The 22,594-nt window shown below is 36.9% G+C and overlaps 1 protein-coding gene and 1 non-coding gene across 2 annotated transcripts; both read left to right on the forward strand.

Moving 5' to 3' along the window:
- Positions 1-3,025: 3,025 nt before the first annotated feature.
- On the forward strand, positions 3,026-3,652 carry LOC149084424 (uncharacterized). Its single transcript, XM_089235313.1, has one exon. It carries the CDS (start codon positions 3,026-3,028, stop codon positions 3,650-3,652), a length of 627 nt encoding a protein of 208 aa, XP_089091439.1.
- A 17,965-nt stretch (positions 3,653-21,617) lies between these two features.
- Positions 21,618-21,690, forward strand: TRNAS-GGA (transfer RNA serine (anticodon GGA)). The gene has a single exon. It is a non-coding gene; the product is annotated as a tRNA-Ser (tRNA).
- Positions 21,691-22,594: the final 904 nt, after the last annotated feature.

The raw sequence follows: 22,594 nt of genomic DNA on the forward strand, positions 1-22,594 counted from the left end.
AAAGCACCACCATCGGCAATAAAGCACAATACTCAATCCACCACTATATGCAGTGCACCACAATAAGAAATATAGCACAAAACGCAATGCAGCAATAATGCACCACTATATGCAATGCACCAATATCAGCAATACAGCAAAATAAATAGTGCACCATGATAAGGAATGCACCACAATACGTAATATAGCATAATACGCGATGCATCGCAATAGGAAAAGCACCATACACCGTAAGCACTGCATTACAATAAGCAGTACAACACAATATGCAATGCACCACAGTACGCAATAAGCACTGCTTTGCAATAAGCAATACAGCGCGCGATGCACTACAATATGGAATGCACCACTATTTGCAGTAAGCCGCAATAAGCAATACAGCGCGCGATGTACTACAATATGGAATGCACCACTATTTGCAGTAAGCCGCAATAAGCAATACACCCCGAATACGCAATAAGCACTCATAAAAATAAGCAATACAGCACGCGATGCACTACAGTACGCAATGCATTACAATCAGTAATGCACCACTATTTGCAGTGCACCTCAATAAGCAATACGGTATAATATGCAATCCACCACAATATGCAAACGCGATGTATCGCATCAAGCAAAGCACAATAATACACTGCACCACAACAAGCAATAAGAATTGCATTCCATTAAGCAATACAGCACGTTATGCACTACAGTACATAATACATAACAGTACAAATCAACAACCAAGAAAATCAGCAATGCACTGCAGTCAGCGAAGCATCGCAATAAGCAATTTACCACAATACAGACTGCATCGGACTGCATTATAATAAGCAATACAGTATGCGAACGCGATGCACTAAAATCAACATTGTATTTGCAGTTGCACCACAATAAATAATACCGCACAATAGCAATATCTACTGCATTAGCTTAAGCAATACAGCACGCGATGCACTACAATAAGCAATGCATTACAATAAGAAAATACAGCAGGTGATGCACTAAAATAAGTAATACAGCACGCGATGCACTACAATAAGCAATACAGCACGCGATGCACTACAATAAGCAATACAGCACGCGATGCACTACAATAAGCAATACAGCACGCAATGTATTACAATAATCAATACAGCACAATACGCAATGTATTACAATAATCAATACAACACAATACGCAATGTATTACAATAATCAATACAACGCAATACGCAATGCACCTCAATGCGGAATAAGCACTGCATTATAATAAGCAATACAGCATGCAATGCACTACAATGCGTGATGCACAACAATACGCAATGCACCACAATCAGCAATGCACCATATTGAAGTGCACCACAATAAAGCCTACAGGACAATAAGCAGTAGGCACGGCATTATAATAAGCAATACGGAACACGATGCACTACGTAATGCACTACAATCAGCGGTGCACCACAATACGTAATGTACCAATACATACGTGATACACCACGATAAGCAATGTACCAATACATACGTGATACACCACGATAAGAAATACAGCACAATAAGTAATGCACCCACTATATGCAAAATCCCGAAATCTATAAAAAGTTAAAAAAATCTTTGTCAAATTTTATGAAAAAAAAAATTTACTTAATTTTTATAACGTAATGCGGCCTAAAACAAAATATGTATAATAGCGCTTCACGAAATAATTTTCAGAATTGTTTTTACACAAACTTTGCATTAAGATTAAGTAGAAAATGATGTCCTAATATTTAAAAACAATTAAATCCAGGGAACAACATAAGAAATCAACATAACACGTGGAAAAAAAAGTGACAGTTCATTGCGAAATGGGTTTGAAAAAAATTTTTTAATATAAAAATCGGCTCTCACGCGATTTCGTAATTAGACATAACATCAGTGCTCAGTGTTGGATACAAAATATAATTTTTTCAATCTTTCTAAAAGTTTTCTTTCTTAAAATACTGATGGTTTCAAAACTTCCTAATTTTTCCAGAAAAAAAAAATAGACTCATTTGGAACTTGGAACTATTTTACATAAATGCATTTTAATAAATTTTATTAAAAAATTTAAGAAGGGAAAAATAGTGTGTGGTGACAGTGTCCACCACTGGATGACGCTGTCTGCGTAATAGTCAGGGAGAAACCACTATTTACTCTCTATGTGGCCCCATTGATTCATAGACTTAATTTTTCAGATATCCCAGCTGTTTATCTGGATTCGAACACTGCAATCCATAGCCTTTTCTACGCCGATGATACAGTTATCCTTAGGGATAGTCAAATAAGTCTACAAAAGAAACCGAACGTTTTACATCAATAATTGATGTAAAATGTTCGGTTTCTTTCGAAATTCGAAATCAAGGCAGAATAATTCTGCCTTGATTTCGATCTTCAATTAAACTTGGGCGAAACAAGGATTATATGGTCTGCAGAAGAGGTGGACGCCTGAAAAAATGTGAACATTGGTATTTCGACAGTGTCACAGTACCTTTATTTAGGCCTACTCTTCCAATACACAGGCATGTTTCACTCCGCAAAGCTCCACTTTGTTACAAAAACAACATCGGCCAGTACAGCTGTATGGCCAGTTCTGACTAGCTGTCGAACTTCCTCCTTGAAAGCAGCTATAACGCTATTTCCGTCATTAATAAGTTCAACAGCATTGTATAGTGCTGAAATTTGGGCTGTTAAATATCAAGGTGACATTGACACTTTGTTTCGCTCTTTTGTCCGTAGATTTTTCACTCTCTCAAAACTGATACCACCTTACATGATTCACGCTGAACTGGGTCAATCGAGCCCGAGTATAATAATCAAAAAGCGTATTCTAAATTTTTGGCTTCGCATGTTGAAAATGAATGAAAAGAGACTCCCGAACATAAGTTTTCTTGGCCTTTGAGAGAGGGCTAAGGACAACTCAGATTCTAAGTATAATTGGGTTTGTTCTCTCTGGGATATCCTTGATAATGTAGATAATGTAGATGTTGATAATATCTACAAAGCAAGAAGCATACACAAGATGTTCACCTTGTTTAAACTTAGAATGCCCATTCAAATAGGAACGAGACAAATACAAGCCAACGAGGTTCAAGAAGAAGATCAGGATTTTGACGAACCGTGGAAAATGACAATTCTAAACTACGACAGAAGAGAGGAAATAGACACTAACAGATACTCAGCATACACAGATGGATCAAAAACAGACTTTGGGACTGGCCTGGCCTATATCATATTTGAAGCAGAGAACATTTTATATCAAGATAAAATAAAATTGTCAGATAATACTTCAGTTTTTATGGCAGAATTGCTTGCAATAAAGCTGACAATTGAAAAAGCAATTGAGATAGGATTATCTCAAATCGACATCTACAGAGACTCGATGTCAGCCTTAGAAAAATTGAAATCATTAAAGAAGACAGATAATATTATCAAAAATATTAGACAACTGCAAGAAAAGATCAGAATAAGATTACATTGGGTAAAAGCCCATGTAGGCAACCCTCGCAATGTACTTGTAGACAGACTGGCTAAAGAAAGTACAACGAAGACTACCATCGATATTCACTGTAAATATTCAAAGTTCCAGATACGAACTTTATTAAATCGCGATAACATGATCCAGTGGCAAAACCTATGGGACAACTCTACTAAAGGTCGTGCTACATATTAATTATACCCGAAGGTAAGCTGTGGCAGGATTAAAGGCAACTTTTATGTTAACCAGATACTGACCGAACACGGCGCTTTTGGTTATTATCAAGGGTGGAGACACCAGAAAGATGACTCTTGTGTATTTTGTGGTGAAAGGTGTGCAAGAAGAAGACATTACCTGTACGATTGTCGTTACTGGAAAAGTGAAAGAGAGATAATCATACCTCCGGATAAAAGAAATCTCGACATATTAACTCTTTTAAGAAACAAGGAAATTTATGAATTTTACATAGGAGTCATCAGAAAATCAATGGAGATATATCTCGAATATTGGTAGGGAATAGTGAAAAAAAAAAAAAGGGGAGGAGAGAACTTTTCCTAACTATATTGCGAATAATGTGTGAATACTGAAGTTTGTGTCATTTTGATTTGAGTTTTATATTTTTAAGTTATCCCATGAGATTATGGGCATATATTTCGTATTTATTTTTACAGAGTGAAGTTGTTGTTTTGCATAGTGGATAATCTTTCTTTTCTTTATAAAACCCCAAAAGCAGAGGGGATTGTTATTATTTTTATGTATTTTATTATTTTATTTATTTATTTTTCCTCGCGAACAGGCTGTTCGCTTTGATGGTGTTTTTGTAACCGTATAGAGTCTCGTGTGATCTTTCGTATCTTTAATATTGTTTCCGGCGATTTGTTAATTGGAAGCTCCGGTCCGGAATTATGATCTATATGTTGTCGAAGCCCTGATTGTCATATTCCACCATTCTTTGTTATTTATTTTTTTATTTACTTGTTTTGCTTATTGTTGTGCAATTGATTTGGATGTAATTTTACTTTTATTCGTTGTTTTTTGATATAGAGTTGAAGTAAACGGAAAGGGGGGGGAATGGAATGGAATAAATGGGAAGCTTAAATAGCCAAAAAAAAAAAATATATATATATGTGTGTGTGTGTGTGTATATATATGTGTGTATATATGTGTGTATATGTATATATATATATATATGTGTTTTTGTAGACATCTCTGAGAAAATTGGACTCTTTGTGCTGAGAGGGATTGATTGAAATATTGAACTTCAGAACCCGCTGTATGCCTCTAGGGGCGGGACAGCAAAATATATATGATTGATCCTTGATAATGCTGGTTTCTCCTTCCTCAAACTTGAAACGAACTATCTAATTGACAAATCCCCCCTACCATTTATAATATTAAATCTGAAGGATAAAAATGCTCAACATGTTTCATCTCGAATTACTAATTCCGTTCGTTTTACCCTCTCTGTAAAAATCTAAAAACAAATATAGCTTCGGAGGAATATTTAAATTTTAAAATTGATCTACGCATAAAAAGATTTCTTATTCAGTTGAGATTCCAGAGCGATGCGCTAATTTTGGATGGAGTGAGGCACCATATTACACCCGAGTGAACTTGCACACATTGCACTTCTGGAGAGTATGAATCCTGGACTTACACATCATTATAACCTGCGATAAATATACTGCAATACGAAGTACTGTCTTTGGTGATTCTACTCCTATTAACCTTGAAAATATTTTGCATTTTAACGACTACACTCATCACCACCTAGAGATAGAAGGCCTCTGCAGTGTTTGCCATAAACGTCATTCAGACTACCTAGCAAGTTTGCCACATTTTGAAACACAGCATCCTATTTCGTTTCTTCTTATTTTGGCGTAGAATCTTCCTGATTGACTCACAAATAGCGCATAGTGATTGGATGTGGGGCACAGAAATCGCCAATTCTGAGCCCGATTATTTCTTTTCCTCGCAACGATGATACTGGCACGATCAGGGAATTTTTTTCCCTGAATATTCTGAGGGAAAATAGATTGCTTACTGACGTCACAAGCTGAGTGCGGAGGCCTTCTATCTCTAGGTGGTGATGCTACACTACGTGCTTTAATACATACAAATTTATTGTGTGTATCTGTGCAATGAAATCAAGATCTTTGTGAGTAACTCCTCACTGTAATCGATTTCTCATATGTTTTGTATGCTTTGTTTATATTTTTATCCCCATGTCATGTTTAAACTGTCTTTTAGTTCTTTTGCCTCCCGCCCCCCTAGCCTTTTTCCCTTAGTTATTTCATTTTGTGTTTCATATGTAATTTTGTGTTATGAAACATACTTTTTTTGCCAATCAATTGTGTTAAAGGCCAGCGTCCAAAACAATAATCTTGATTGATTGATTGATTAATTTTGGAATTATTATTTTTTCGCCAAAGTTGCAAATTTCAAGATGTAAAATTATATTAAAACCCAGGGCCGTCATTTCAACTTTTTCCGGGACGACGACACACATGTACTCAATGTATGTATATATATATTTGTATATATATATATATATATACCATTTTTAGTGTATTTTCGAAAGCCGGGGGGGGGGAGGGTAACGGCCCCCCTGAAAAAAAGTGTTCATTCAATGTTCCTGATCATCTTAAAACAGAATAATTTAAGCAATGTGCGGATGCCTCGCGTGAGAGTGGGCTCCGACAAGCCTGCTGGAAAGAGGACATGCAGTACAATGAAGGTTTATCGTAGGCTGGCAGCGTTTCGGGGTGAAAGGTTTCCGTGCCTCATATTTGGACCACCATTTGAAAGATTACGATATTCGAGACTTTTTTAATTAATAGAATACGAGGAATAGTTCAAATATGTTTTCCCTTCATCTTAGCATATTTTGGGTTATATTAACCTATCAAAACTTTTAAAAAGCAGGTACACATGTATAGCTTTCTTTCTTTAAAACCGAGCACAACTCCGATCTATGGCTATGGGCAATTTACTACCGAATCTGTTCTGCCGGAAGTGCTCATGTACCTAACAGTCTGAGTGCGTATAAAGTGCTGTTCGTGAATCTTAGAGACACTACCTATATTTGAAACTGTGATTGAAGTGTAATGATTAAATATTTGTAGGTCCGCTGCCCGACTTTTCAACGGGGAGATTGCCTCGCATTTGCACCTAAAAGTTGGGAACCACAAAAAAAACAGCCGACAACCATTGTACTGCCAGTGAGATTCGAATCCGAGTCAAGCGCTATGACCACAGGACCACACGGCGTACATATATGGTACATAGTACATCCGACTTCAACAGGCCTGTCAAAGGATGACTTACCGCCTGCTGCTCACGATGGGGTGGGTTGAAGCAGAAGGCTTCCACACTCCGGAGCCTCGGACAACTGCATGGGCAACTGCGTCCCTCTAAGCATCTGATTCCCCAGGCCATCAGGGTAACCCAGTGGGTATCCCACTGCTCACATCTCAGCTGGATCCAGGTCTCCCAGGACTGTTTAGTGAATTCAAAATCGGTACATAAAAAAATGGGTGGTAGCTGCGGAAACAGCAAATCGCAGGCCCTACGCACATTCCAGATTATAGGAAGATATTTAGGAAGAATATAAATGCTGACTGGGGACGATTTCGTTGTTGACTATAATTCCTCTTGTGGGGTCATCCAGACACCAAGGGATACCATTGGAGGTGCTTCCTCTTGGTAGGCCCCAGCTTGACACCAAGGATCTCCTGCAGGTTTAAGAAGCGATGGTGGCAGGTACATATAGCTGGTCAGACCGCAAAATGAAACATGTAGCCCATATTTGGACCTTCTCTTCAAGAAAAAATTGAAAAAAGAAAAGAATTCATATTCCGTTCAACAGGATAGTCAAAAGGAAATCCCGTTTCACCCGCATTCAACGCTGTTCTTTCCCAAATTTCCTCCGTTTTTCGAATTCGAATATCTCAGTGACTATTGCTTTTAGACACATTGCATTTTTTTTGTGGCATCAAGAGAAAAAGGACAACAACTTTCTTATTGGAAGTTAAAACACGGGGATCGTGTAAAATTTAGATTTTTTATTTTGTTACACACGATATTTGAACTCTCAAAACTGGTACAGGGTAATTTTTGAAAGTCTGTTGCACATTTGTTTAAATTGGAATCATACCTCTACGACAACGGCTGATGAGATAAAGGCCGTGCTAGCACTTAAAGGATATTCTATATACATATAAGAGCAAAAAAGAGCAGGTAGGGTGAGTGTGAAACGAGAAATCTCTACTTTGTATATACCTACTCTCTACTACATCCTCTGTCTCTCTTATCTGTATTTACCTATTATACTGTTTTCCTTACACTTCTTTTTTTTCCTTCCTTTTTGTTCTACTTTCCCTTTTTCTAACGTGCGATTAGGTTAGGACAAGTTTACCATATTTATCGCCCATTCGTCAAATAGAGATCATCCGAATTTCTTGCCAATACCTTGAAAGCGAAGTGGTTCTTCACTCATTGTGTGGACACTTTTTTTCTAATAATCGGTAACTTATACAAATACAAATACAACGCCACAACAGGCAAAATGCCCAACGAGGGGGCTGAGAAAAAGATGCCCATAAAAATACGGATGTCACATATTTCAAAAATACAGCAACCCAATTAAAAATGCAATTAACGCCATTGAACTTAAAATTTAGTACCTTCTTAATCACTTAACGCGTGTAAACGGGCCTTTATTTGATGTCGCAAGAAAGGAGAAAAATACAAATTTCAATTAAATATTGCATATACCTAAGATACCGGGAATAAATATAATTTATTGTGTTTCTAATATGGGCACAATTGCATATATTCTGATGCAATGTTACATAATGTGAATAAAGTCGATAATTCCGTTGTGGATTTGATCTACTTATATTTTCCCTTGTTTATTTGAAAATCTTGCAAAGCGGCTCCTCCCCTCCCCGATGTTTGTTACATCCAAACCCTTCTAACCAAACGTAACTACCACTACAGCTACTAAACCACACATTCATAGACCTAGTAAACATACTTCCGAGGAATTTTCAATGAATTGGTGTGTGCCGAGAAGTATACTGTGCGCGTATATTTTTTATTTCTCTAACGTAGTGCTTCTAAATCTGTGGTTGAGAGGCAGACATGAAAATTGGGATTCAAATTGAATGAAAAACTATCCAATTCAATTAATACTAGGAATATCCCTATGGGTACAAATAAAAATTACATTTCATACTTAGAGAAACCGTATCGTATCGAGATAAATACGAGACATCGCGATCACAAATATGGGATACAGCAAAAAATAAAATCAATTTACAACATAAATTAGGTAATTCTCGGAAAAATCGCTTAACAGTAAACAAATAAAGGGCAGCTGCTGCAAATCACAGCGAAAAAAACGAGATTCGTCATGACTGGATCACCACATTTCATCGAGAAAAATGCTGGACATCACCAATTGCCACTAAAAATAGTGCCATAAGTCAAGAAAAACACACGGACATGCCAAATATGTGAGATCAATATTTATACGTTTAGTTCATACTTATATCAAAATATAATTCACCAGTTTTGAACATTATTCAGTGAACTTAACCCAAATACGCTATAGTGAAAACAAAAACGTGACCGGTGTAATAAATGTCAGAACAGTCAAAAATAAAGGACGTTATTGTATTTTATGCATTATTCCTGCATTTGTAGGTGTCCCTCTAGTCTTTATAGTTCTGTTCATTATGCAAATGGTCCGTCGAAACAGGTACCCGAGTGTTTATTTAAATAGCCTGCTACTCCTTTTTACGGGCCGGGGATGCCTGCTGGTGGTTTGGTGTTAGTGTTTGTAGTTCTTTGCATGGGTCGGAGGTCGGCCCGTGGTCTTGATGGCTGGCGGGGATTTTTTTTTCTAGCATGGCCCAGCCGCAAGGTAGCCTGCTTATATCCCACAAGGGACAGAGCGGGGGCCATGTTTGGTGTTTGCATAACTCAAGCCCCGTGTGTCAATAAGGACACGCGTAGCTCTTCTCTGCACCCCTTCAACCAAGTCTATGTCCTGAATGGTCTCCAAAACCTTATTGCATACTCCAGTCCAGGACGAAATAAGCCTCAGAAAATCGGAAGAATGACTTTGGGAGAACGCGAAGAGACATTTTTGAAAATGGGACCAAGCATTCTATTCGCTTTTTTGACCACCGCTGAACAATGTTCAGAAAACCTAAGCCGCTCGTCAAGTGAGAATTCCTAAATCAGTGACCCTAGTCGCATCCGGGATAGTGACACCATTTAACTCGTTAGAAAACCGTGGGTTGTTCGAACCAAAATGAGCGACCATGCATTTGTCAACGCTAAACGTCATGCTCCATTCATTTGCCCATGCTGCAATCCTGCTTAAGTTGGTCTGGAGCAACTCACTATCGCTTTGATTCCCGATTACCCCCATTAGCTTCACGTCATCTGCGAATTTGCTAGTAATCCCATCGATACCCTGATCGAGTTTATCGATAAAAAGTGAAAAAAAGTATGGGGCGAACGACACTTCTTTGAGGAACTTCACTTGTGACGCCTGTCCAATCTGAGAATTCCCCGTTCACCATAACTCGTTGTGACCTATTCCAATTCAACAAGTTGCCCCCAAATCATTGCTTGTGAATACCTACTACTACTACTAAACCAGACATGCACCTCGTCCATATTCCTCTGCGGAACTTCTAACGAATTGGTACATGTTGGAATGTGTGTGTATGTATAGTGAATTCTCCGTGAAGTTTGTTTCTGTGTAATGCTTGTTATATGTAGTGCTGCCAGCTGCAATCAATTTTTTTAAACTATGAGTTTTTTCTCAACTCATAGTGAGTGAAATGTAATGAATGAATAATTGCAACGTCCTAGGCTTGTTACACTCAGCGGCGAGACTTTTTTTAACGGGAAGATCAGCTTGCATTCGCGCCTCGAAGTTGGGAACCGCAGAAAACCAACTTCTTCCGACCACTACTGCGGCGACGGTGGGGTTTGAACCCGGATTCTGGTATTGCTGTTCCGTTGAACAAATCTATGTTGTCCGCTGAATGGCATCGCACTTTGCCATCTCGAGTGCTTGTGAGAGACATTATCCGTAAAATAATTGAAAAGTATAGACAGGGTGGGCAAAAAGTCCATAGAAACCCTAAGAAAATGAAAGAAATCCGCAAAAACAATCGAAACAAAAAAAGCCCCACAGAGCCAGCACCGCCAGATCACGGAAATATTTTTAAGACAAGAAAAAACAACAACAACAACCGATAGGTGGTACTGGTACGAGCGACTTCGGTGGAAATATGCAAATGAGACGGTTATAAGAACTCGCTCTCCTAATCCACAATCTGTTCACCATTGTAAACCGTGTATGTGGACCTGCTGCACTCTGCCGTTGCTGGATCTGTGACTCGCCTGCAATGTGTTATCCCTTGTGGTGGGGATCATGAGGAACACATACTGCTGTAATAAACGATTCGAAGGCGGTTCGTTATTTGCGTATCTTTCCTCTGACTTGTGTACGTCAGCGCCACTCATCGGTTGTTTTTTGAGTTATTTTTTCGTCCCTATCTCAAAAATTTCTCTTAACCTAGCGATGCTAACCCTGCAAACCGTTTTTTATTTCGGTTATTTCAGGTTTTTATGAATTTTTAAAGTTTCTGCGGACTTTTTGTCCACCCTGTATTTGATTAAAAAAAGAAGAAATATAAAGAAAAAGGAATTTCTGCATGCAGTTTTAACCGATTACTTTCAATTCCAGAAAGCAAATTTCTAGCCCCTTTGCTTTTGCAGTAAAAATCAGAATCAATTTGCAATCAACTTTACAAAATATTTGCGCTAATTATTGCTAAAGTAAGAGAATTTTGAGCGGGCGAGATATATCGTCGGTGCCAGCGGAAGGGTTAAAGTGAAATTATTTCTGGAAGAGGCTCTCTCTTTATTCGACCCATTAGCGTTGCCTCCACTGCAGCAAAAAAAAAACTTAGAAACAGATGAATCCGAATAAAATCATTGTGTGCAAATTTTGTCGGAAAATAGAGCACGCACAGTGAATATCCCATATAAGATTTTATTTGATAAATTTTTCATAATTCTGATATGAATGTTTTTCTTATCGGCCCTTGTGTACTTTCAAATGGGTTTTTTTTTCTTTTCTATATTTTAAAACTCGTCATAATAATATTCCATCTAGCGGCTAAAATAATCACCATATTTTTTGAACTGATAATTACAAACTATCAAAATTCCAAATAACCATTGTGGATAATATACAACATGAGAAAATACTAATTACTGTAGCGCAAAGAATTTGAATACTTCGGCGCTACGGCAAAGAACAAACACTACTTAGTGAATAGGATATAAAAGTAGATTATTATTAGTCTTTAAGGATTCACTGTTTTTCTTGACACGCGTTTGTACATTCTGTGCTAAGAAACGAAACCAATTGAAAGTACAAAGGCTGTTAGAAACTTTTTTGACTAGAATAATGAAAAAAGTACCAGAAAGGAATTTTTGTTCCCATTAATGAATGCCGATTGCATTTGATGTAATTTACGCAGCAATACTTAATCATCCAGTTCTGAGCATCTAGACTCCAGAGTATATTTTGACGCATGTACGTCCCGAAGATGGGTAAATATCAGAATTTTCTTTTGTCTGCAAAAGTTATAGAATATAAATGAAAATATTAATCTCACGTGAACGCTTCACATTCTGAAACACTGGTGGAAAAAACCCAGATTTTTGTCTTTGTTTTCTAAATTATGTTTTCAGCCGTTGCTTGTTTTCTGTTGTATTCCTACCAGGATAAAGTATGTATAAATGATATGATACACAAGAAACATATTGTTGTTCTGAGAATTTCATCATATGGCTAAATAACACTTTGTTTTTCTCGGCACAAGCGTTGTGAGAAAAAAAAATGCAGAAAATATTTGAGGTAAAACGTAAAAGACTATTTTTCAGAAATTATATGACTAAAAAAATATTTTTCATTGATTGTGAATAGGTAGAGTGCAATTCAATTTACACGTATCTGAATCTGAGAATACATAACTACGTTGGCATATTGATATATGTCGTTCTTGTATGCAGCCCCACCACTCCCAAAAAAAAACTTCGAAACAAATGTTTCCACTGAAAGGAATTTCGTACAATAAAATTGGCATTTTCAATCTAATTTTTGGTGTTCTATAAAACAATTTCTGTTTACTCTTCTCCGATTCTGAACAGTTTAAGTGCAGTTTAACTGGTAGACAAGCATAAATCTGACAACATAAATACGTTCATACACGGGCCACGCATACACCCTTACGTTCTTGCATGCACCAATTCGTTAGAAATCCCCAGAGGAAAGTTTACAAGGTGTAAGGTTAAGTAGTAGTCGTTGATACAAAATAAGACAGACAATAAATGCAACAGACAATACCCCGTAGATTTTCGAATAGTTCCATTAATGGGTTATGGCTACCCTTTTCAAATATAAGAGGAATTGTCTAATACAGTGATTCCCAACGAGGGCATTAACGCCCCCTGAGGGCGATAGAAGGTTCCGGGGTGCGGTATAGAATGTGCGGTAGAAGTTACGGATATAACACAGGATCCTATGGGTTAGATTACGTTTTGGGGGCGATGGGACAAAAAATGTTGGGAAACTATGGTCTAATATAATCCTTCACATCCTATGATACTGAGGATAAGTGTATTTCTGTGCTGATTTGGTAATTTTATAGTAAATTTTTTAGCCCGTGTTTCCAATTTTTATTATTCATGAGCTTGTAAATGAATGAATGATCAAGTTGGCTCTCTCATTTTCTGAATAACATAGTTGAAATTAATGATGATACCAAAAAACGGAATTGAAACAACAATAGTTTATTCTGAAACCTAATATCAATGAAGGAATGTTTTATATATGACCTAAGATCATGCAAATTTATATGCGCAAAAACTATGGTTTTTAATGAAATATTAATAGAAATAATAATTACATCGTTGTTCCACAGTGAATACAATGTTCATTTAAACGCACGCGATCATTTGAATTCTGTTTCTGCTGCGTTAATTTTCCTTCTCATAAGCTCGATTTTTAGCAAAAATAAGTTATTTGAGAATTGAATGAAGGATTTCTAGAGAGAAAACTCCGAACAAGGGAAATTTTTGTTTTCCTTTCAGTTTCCGTAAATATTTAAATAACAAAAAAACCTTAGTCAGGACAGTCATTAGCGATGATGGATTGCATTTTCGAAATGTGTAAACTCTGATTCTTACAGATCGTAATACGTCTGAAAATTTGCAGGGGGTGGGAATTGTTTAATAATTTTTCTTTGTAAATGTATTTTTTTAAAGAGGCATATGCAGATCATAAGTGTAAGACTTCATTAAAAACCTCTTTGTTTGTGTGTAAAGATATGTTAGAATTCCCGGGATCTTTCCTAATTATCAAGAAGAATGGACTCATTCAGAAAAACAATCTTTTTGAATGTGATACTTTTTGTTGTTTTTTTTCACACTAGAGGGAGATTTTTTAGTTAAGAAATCTCGAAGATTGCTCGTAATAATAAGGGCTCTGCCTGTACCATCTCAATGAATAGTTATCTTTCCACGTAATACTTGTTCGTTTCCTGTTATTTCAACCAATGAGTTCATTATTCGTAACCTAGAAAGTTAATGAAACTGAATTACAGCAAAATTTGTTTTTGTTGAATTATAGAAGGGAAAAAAAACGACTTTCATGTAAATGGAGTAATAATTCTTTCTCATACCATTAATTTCACGCATTAACAACCTCGTTTTGTCCACGGTATCGCATCATAAAAGAAGAAAAAAATCATTTTGGGAATTACTTTTTGATTCTAACCTTAAAAATCCTTTGAAATTTTCTTTACCTTCATTCAAAACAGAAATCAAATATAATTCACAAGGGGCACAAAACGATTTTTTTATAATTCTCTCTAAATTTCCTGCTACTCCAGAAATACGATTTTCATAACGGGATGAATGGAGAAACTGTCAGTAATGGGGAGGGGGAATAATTAAGACGTTTAAAAAATTTACTATAATAAATATAATAATATACTATACGGCCTAGCCGGTCCACAGTTGAAAAAAAAATGACGATAAATAATCAGTAATGGTGGAATAACAAGTATTTGAACGTACAGGGTGGTTATAAATAAAGTGAAACTACTCCGACCTATGCCATGCCCGTTGTAGCGGACGTATTTCATTGAAACTTGATAATGTTATTTGGACCATAGGAAAAATATAACTGCGATAAAAAAGCCTCACTTTTCCAGCTGGAGGCCAAAAATTTTCAACTATATATTTTTTTGAATCTTTCTTTTTCCACACGACTCATATATCCTATATACCAAGTTTCACCGAAATACCTGCATCAGAATGGGTGCTACGAGCGTTTGGCTAATATCAGTTTATTTCATAACCATCCTGTACAATAAAACCGGGGTGGCCAACAGCTGTCCCGCGACAAGATGAAAAGAACTATTATATGTTTGATATTAGTTTCGATTGACGAAACTTTCATTACTATAGAAAAAAATATATCTCTGATTTGACGAAAACAATTTGTATTTGTGTGTGAGAGAGAGAGAGAGAGAGAGAGACTCTCTAAATACACAGGTCACATGATTGATATATTGATATGAAAAACTTAGTGTGGGAGTTACAAAAGTATAGCCGAGCAGATGTTCTTGAGTAATCAATAGGAGGTCTGTGATGGTATAATCTCGACGAACAAAATTCCCCTATATGAAATTTTCTTTTTAAGTAAGTATTTCCATAACAATGCAAAACTAATTTGCTGTCGTGTATTGGTAAAAATATTCTATCAAGTATTCAGTAGGAAAAAAGTCAGAGAGAGGAGAGACTAGAAAACAATTTTTTCAAGAAATTCAGAATAACAAATTTCAAAATATCAAATCCTCTTTTTGTTTAATAAACTTTGAATATTTTACGAAGTTTCATACATTGAACGTTTTATTCTCCACTCTGGTTAGAGCATTAACATTCATAATTTGCTGAAAGAAAAGAAACCTGAAAAAGGTATCTCAATAAGAATTCTAAGACAAAATGCCCAACGAAGTGGCTGAACAAAAAAGATGTCCTTAAAAAATATGGATGTCGAATACATATCTAAAGTGCGTCAAAAATACAGCAACCCAATATGAGCGATAAAAACCAATAATTATGATAAGATGAAAATATACTACCCATAAAAAATTAGGGTTGTCTCATCTTTAAATATGGATAGCTTCTCGGTTCATCCCAATATACACAGTCTGTCCAGTGGGAAAGGTGACTGATAAGAAATAAAATAAAAGACAATGTTTATTTTTTACTTACTCTAGCTTTTATTCAAAATAGACTCCTTGCGAGTCAATCACAGAGTAAGGATAATAGATATATTATTAGATTATTAATAATTATTAATAATTTATATCTTTAGTCTATGGAGTCAATACAGCACTGGAAGCGGTTGTAAAATTTTTTGACGCACTCCTGAAACTCATTCTTTGGAATTACCTCGAGAATCGCGGTCGAAGCCTTCTGGATGTCTAAAATCGTGTCGAAACGCTTTCCTTTCATTGCCAATTTTAGTTTTGGAAACAGCCGGAAGTCGCATGGAGCTAAATCAGATGAGTACGGTGAATGATCCAGCACCACACAATCCTTTTTTTTTGGCCGAGAAAGCGCGCACAATCTTGCATTTGTGGGCCGGTGCATTGTCGTGCAACAACGACCATGTCCTTGTTCCCGATATTCGGGTCGAACTCGAACAATTGTGGTCCATAAACGATTTAAAACACCCACGTAATAGTCACCATTCACTCATATTGAAAGCATCATGTCTCATCATCTGTTACAATAGTTGACATGAAGTCTGGATCCGTATTAGCAGCTCTTTGCTTTGCTCCACTCTGCAATCTTTTTGATCGTCCGTCAGTGTGTGTGGTACAAAGTGACAATAGACCTTCCGTTTGCACACATTTTCCGTTAAAATCAGATGAAAAGTGATTTTGAATTCCTGAGAGCTCCTTAATTATCCTGGTAGCTGCACAACGGTCATTTCAAAGAATTTCTGCAACTTTTTGGACATTTTCTTCAATTCGAACTGTCAATGATGGTCCTGGCCTTGGATTCATTTGGATCATCTTCAGTACTCTCTCTCTCCCATCACGAAATCTTGCGTACCACTTGAAAACGTTCTTTCGACTCATTGCTTCATTACCATAAACAGTCTGAATCATTTTAAAAGTTTCTGAGGCACTTTTAACTAATTTTAAACCAAATTTAATGTTGGCGCGTTGCTCCATTGTTACTTTTGCGACAGAGACTCGGAAGGTACTGTCAGTTGTCACGTGATTATAAATGAACTAGAGATGCTAGCGACGTGAAACTTTTACGAAAGATAGACCAAATGTATGAGTTGTTAATCCAATTATATTCGCCCACAGATGACGCTGGTATATATAGTTACACGTGTATAAAATCGGTCACCTTTTCCACTGGACAGACTGTGTATTTATCGAATTTTTTTTTAAACGTGTCAATTGTGTCAATCGACCCCGACAGGTAAGCTATTCTTTCAAAAACGTATGAGCAAAAAACTTCCTGCGACAACATAACCTACAACTGCCCTTTACTAATTGACACCGGTGTCCCCTTGTCAAGCAGTTGATTGACAATGTATCAATAACTCATGTGATCCATTTTATTCATAACATTGAAAATTCGAAACACTTCATTCATATCCCCCGCCCCAGACATCTGCGCTGCTCCAATGTAAACATTTCGAAAAGCTCAAGTCTCTCCTCATCGCTTAATCAAGAGCACGCGTGGCTCTTCTCTGCTCCCCCACGACCAACTCAATGCCCCTCTGTAACTATGGTCTACAAAACCTGACGGCATAACTCTAATCCACGAAGAACTAAGTTCCAGAAAAGTGGAAGGATCACTTTAAGAGAACGCGAAGAGACATTTTTGAGAATGAAACCGATTATTTTTTTCGATTTTTTTGACCATTCGTGCCGCCAAGATGGATATCGTCGTGCCATGAGCGACCAAATCCTCCATTATTTACTTGGACAAATCCTTTCTTTTGTGATATCTGGATGAATAGTGTAATCTTTCGATTAGATTTCCTTTCTTCGAAACTTCCCTCATATCACCAATATACGTAGAACTATAGTGATACAGTTAGTTAATTTATACGACGCATAGTGGGGGTATATTACCCGAAAACTTGGCCAAAATTATTTTTACATTTTCAGTGCACTATTTTGAGCTGATATGTCGACTAATTTATCGTTGAAATGCTAAAGGAAATAATTTTGCGGGATAAATTGTATAAAATATGAACATATGGCAATTTGTTTTGACATAAATTACATAATTCATTGAATCCACGTAATTTTTGTAGATTTTAACAACTAATCTCTAAAATTGTTTCTCTTGCATATTGTCACCACAAACATCACAGCCGGCTGACTGGTCATCATTCTAGAGAGGAGTGACGATAAAATCGTTCTCAGAAGGTTTAACAAATTACAGTTAAAATTTTTAAAACTTAAAGTGATATTATCACAAAAATTAGAACTTTGACTAAAGTTTTATTAGGTCGACTGGTCATCACTTTTGTATAAACTTAAAGTGATAATTATAGCCAGAACACTTGAGTTTAAGCAATATATGAATTTCCGAAACAGACAGCACAAACCTTGAGGGGGTAGTGTTTTATTTCGTTTTAGATAACTCTTTTTAACCTCAGTGAGTTCAGCCCTGGCTTTTGAGCACGGTAGAACCAGGTTCCACCTAGTTTTACTGTTCGGTTTTTCACTTAATTCATAATTTTTCGAGTCCACTATGAAATGACAGATTTTCATCAAAATATTTTATACTTCACTGATCAAAAAGTTCCATAATGTATAATTTTCATAAGTTTCATTCCAACTTAGATGTTGTTATTGACATAGATTTCCAGACATTACATTATAAGTAATTAACTTTCATTAAGAGTTAACTTTCTTAATTTAACTTAATTAAGAGTAAGTTTCATTGAAAATACGGGGAAAAACGGGCCGCTCACGAGCTTCCACAAAATTGAAATGTAGGAATGGGGGGGGGGGTTCCTTTTTAGAAGTAGAACTTTTTCTGTTATTTTTCCCTTGAAATTAAAAAACAACCAAAAAATCAATAACGATGCTCATATAGGTAACGCGAAGAATTTGCAAAAACTTCTCTCTCTCTTTAGAGGCGTCAAGTTCAATCATTAGACTTCACTCACAATTCGAAATATAGAGGACAGCGCGCACTGAAAATTCACAAACAGCACTATACATTCATATAGCACACTGATTATCAACGTGGGCGTTAACGCCCCCTGGGGGCGATGGAATGTTCCAAGGGAGCAGTAGAAGCTACGGGTATAACATAGGATCCTATGGGTTAGATTGCGTTGGGGCGATGGGAGAAAAAAATTTCTGAAGAAGGGGGCGATGGGACAAAAAAGGTTGGGAACCTATGATATAGCACATGGTTTTGCAAACTTTTTTGTTCCATCGCCCCCTTCTTCAGAAAATTTTCATCTCTCATCGCCCCCCCCCCCCCAACTCAAACAAGCCCATAGAATCCAATGGTATAACCGTAGCTTCCATTGCTCACCAGCGGGCGATATTGCCCACTTTGGGAAACACTGGTTTAGCAGATTATTAGATACTCACAATCATACTCCAAGCACAACTCACTCTGTGCTCAGTGTGAGGGAAGGAAACAGAGACGGGGGCCGGGATGTTTTAATGTCTGCCCCCACTTCGTCACAGGAATCCTAGCTACGGCCTCTAGCATATACAGTACGTAATAGTTTAGATTATTCGGAAGTGTGAACTTCACGGTCGCATTTGCATCCCATCGATGAATTATCACGAGTAATAAAAAAGACAAAAAACATAGTAGAAAATCTTATAAGAGCATGAGATGTCATTTGCCACTAAACAGAAATTCTCAGACGTTTTTTTGAAAATGGAGCAGTTCTTCCCACTAATTACAAGAAGGATGAAGTCACAGTATTTCATACGACGCGACACAGAGGAAAATAGAAAGTCATTGGTCTCTGATATTTCAACTTCTGTCCGAACTGGACAAAGGAAAGAAAAAAAAACTTTGATTACTAGAAGCAATGAAATCTAAGTATCTGAGTTAGTTTCGGATGATGAAGATAAAAATAAAATAAGATAGCACCTAACAAATAAGAAACTAGAGTTCAGAAGTAAGTCTATTTTGCTGCTAAATAACTGTCGGCAAACTTGAGTCCGTAAGACAAGAGACACGCGTCACAAAAGCTGCGGCGAAATATTCCGTTAGAGTTTCTCACAAATGAAAGGAACAAAAAAGAGAGTTTCTTCAGGGAATTAAAGTTTCCGGCGGAACCACTTTTTCCGTATTCCATTATTACACTATTGCGGCCGGTATTTCTGATTGGGTTATTTTTAATAACACCCTTTTTTATGCTGCAGATCTTTTTTTAAGGGCGTTGGAAATTGTCCAAAAAACACATTTTCGAATTTTTCGATTTTCAAATACTATATAAGTCTAACTGCGTCTAACTGTGTCAAAGTTTGTTATACCCTGTACTACAAATATTTTTTAAATATTTTAACATAGACTGCTGGCAGGCATTAGATATGCTAATGTTTTCCACTAAAATGCTCTTACCTCAAAATTAAGTTTTTGTTATATAACGAATATTTTTTCGAACACCAGTCATTCAAACTGGTGTGCCTTTCAATACCATGGTGCTACCTACTTTAACACGAGGATTTTCCATTAAAATCATAAAAAAAAAATTATGGCCCCAAAATATGGGTAAATTTTGACGATTTTTGAAAATGCTGCATGTTGTTGAATATAAAATTCCACAGAAAAATAACCAAGAATTAAAATCCTAAATGCTCGTGTTAAATTATATAAAAATATATGTCCATAGTATTTGAGGAAAAAAATTGAGTGCCTAAAGAGTGAATAGAAAATTTTTAAATGTTCCTTAAATGAAGTAGATTTTTCCCATAAGAAAGTGTGGGAAGCCAAGATCGTGCACAAACCCCCTTAATTGGTGATATGTTACAGAAAATTCACAAAAAGTGCATATATGTACAAAAATAAGTAAGGAAGAATAGCGTAAAATGAATATTTAGATAATTTTTACGTGTCTTATTTTGTTTTGATTGATGGACTGATTAAATAAATTTATACCCAGCAGAATATTCTACAACTTATAGATAGAAATCCACATGCACAATGAACTTCAATTTTCATAGGGATTATCGATCACTTTCTACATCACTATTATAGCCAGCTATAATAGTGAATAGTGGAACCTTAACACCAAATTACACGTTTTATTTTGTAAACGAAAAAATTCTTTAGCTTCAACTTCAAATAATTTGTCTAGATCTAATGTAATGGTTTTTTCAACACGAGGCCGTATGGCCCCCTTACAGCCCTGGGATATTTTAAGGAGATCACGGATGAAAATGAAGTTTGAGAGAGCCATGACAGGTGCGGGGGGGGGGAGAGGAAGCATAGAGATGTGGGAAATAAAGGGGTATGTTGAGTCATTACACGGCAGCTAGTTCTGACGTGAATACGTTTTTGTGCCTTGAATCGCGTGGTAGGTACTGACAAAATGAAAATAATTACGTCATTCGAAGTACGAAAGCCTGGATAACCAAGCGGAGATCGAGATGTTGTTCGGGAAGAAAATTCACATTCCTCTGTGGGGAATCGAACCACCAATCTCTCACTATCCGGGCGAGTGTTCCAACCATTGAACTACAGAGGACAGACATTTTCAATCCTTAGAGCATATGTATGAATGCTGAACGGGACTGCGCATGGACAGCCTCCAAGCTCAGCTAATAGCCCTTACGACGTTAGCCCCCAGATGGCGACATATAGAGAGAAACGATGTCACTCTCCGCTTTTTCATACGAAGTACGAAAGCCTGGATAACCAAGCGGAGATCGAGAATAGCCATTATAGCTCAGCTATTAGCTGAGCTTGGAGGCTGTCCATGCGCAGTCCCGTTCAGCATTCATACATATGCTCTAAGGATTGAAAATGTCTGTCCTCTGTAGTTCAATGGTCAGAACACTCGCCCGGAGAGTGAGAGATTGGTGGTTCGATTCCCCACAGAGGAATGTGAACTTTCCGAACAACATCTCGATCTCCGCTTGGTTATCCAGGCTTTCGTACTTCGTATGAAAAAGCGGAGAGTGACATCGTTTCTCTCTATAATTACGTCATTATAGCCGTGACTTTGGTGCCGTTCGTTAGCTATTGCAAAGACAATTTCGTCTATTTTCGATGCCAACTGCGCGATTTATAGCGTAAAACAATTTGTTAAGAATCAAGGCAGCTTGTCTGGTGCCCAGATGAGAAGACATATTGAAGCCGAAGTAATACCGTTGAACGCACCTTTGCAATTTACATACTGATGATACCGTTGCTTTGACTTTCGTTGGGTACTTCCTGGGATATGAGCGTTTAAATACGTCGTCATGCAACTTTTTGCGAATTCTTCCATTATCGTTAGATGATTTAAAAGACGTATTCAAGTCAAAAAATTTAGATGTTGAAATATGTTGGGGAAAAATGTGACTGCTGTACTTTCAGAATCTAGCAGAACTGTTATGTCAATAACGCATGGACCCATCCAGGAGATTACGTAGTGTCTCATTACATAGGCATCCTATGGACATAAGACAGTACTTTTATATAGAGATTTGGACATTTTCTTTCCAGTACATTACTATGATTTTCGTGAGTTTATGTGTAAATATGTAAGCTGTTACACTTATAGGTATGTAGAAGATTCCAGAGCATAATATCGAGATAACCCCGGGACCCTCCGCAATTGAGAAAAGTTCATTGAATCCGGATATTAACGTTATATATAAATTTAGTTAATAGAAAAAAAATCAATTCAACAAGCGAAAATGGTCCCGTTCCTGAGTGAGGGCAGGGAGATCTGGATAAAACAAAGGGGAATATGAGAAGAAAATATGGAGGAAATAAATAAAGATGGCCATGAGAGCGAAAAAA

The sequence above is a fragment of the Pholcus phalangioides genome, unplaced genomic scaffold, assembly GCF_987345545.1.
Source record: "Pholcus phalangioides strain wild (caught in Gottingen) unplaced genomic scaffold, Ppha-v1.0 ptg000008l_1, whole genome shotgun sequence".
Lineage (NCBI taxonomy): Eukaryota > Metazoa > Arthropoda > Arachnida > Araneae > Pholcidae > Pholcus > Pholcus phalangioides.

Excerpts from the sequence above, each read along its gene's own strand:
- LOC149084424 (XM_089235313.1), top strand. The coding sequence starts at position 3,026 with ATGCCCATTCAAATAGGAACGAGACAAATACAAGCCAACGAGGTTCAA.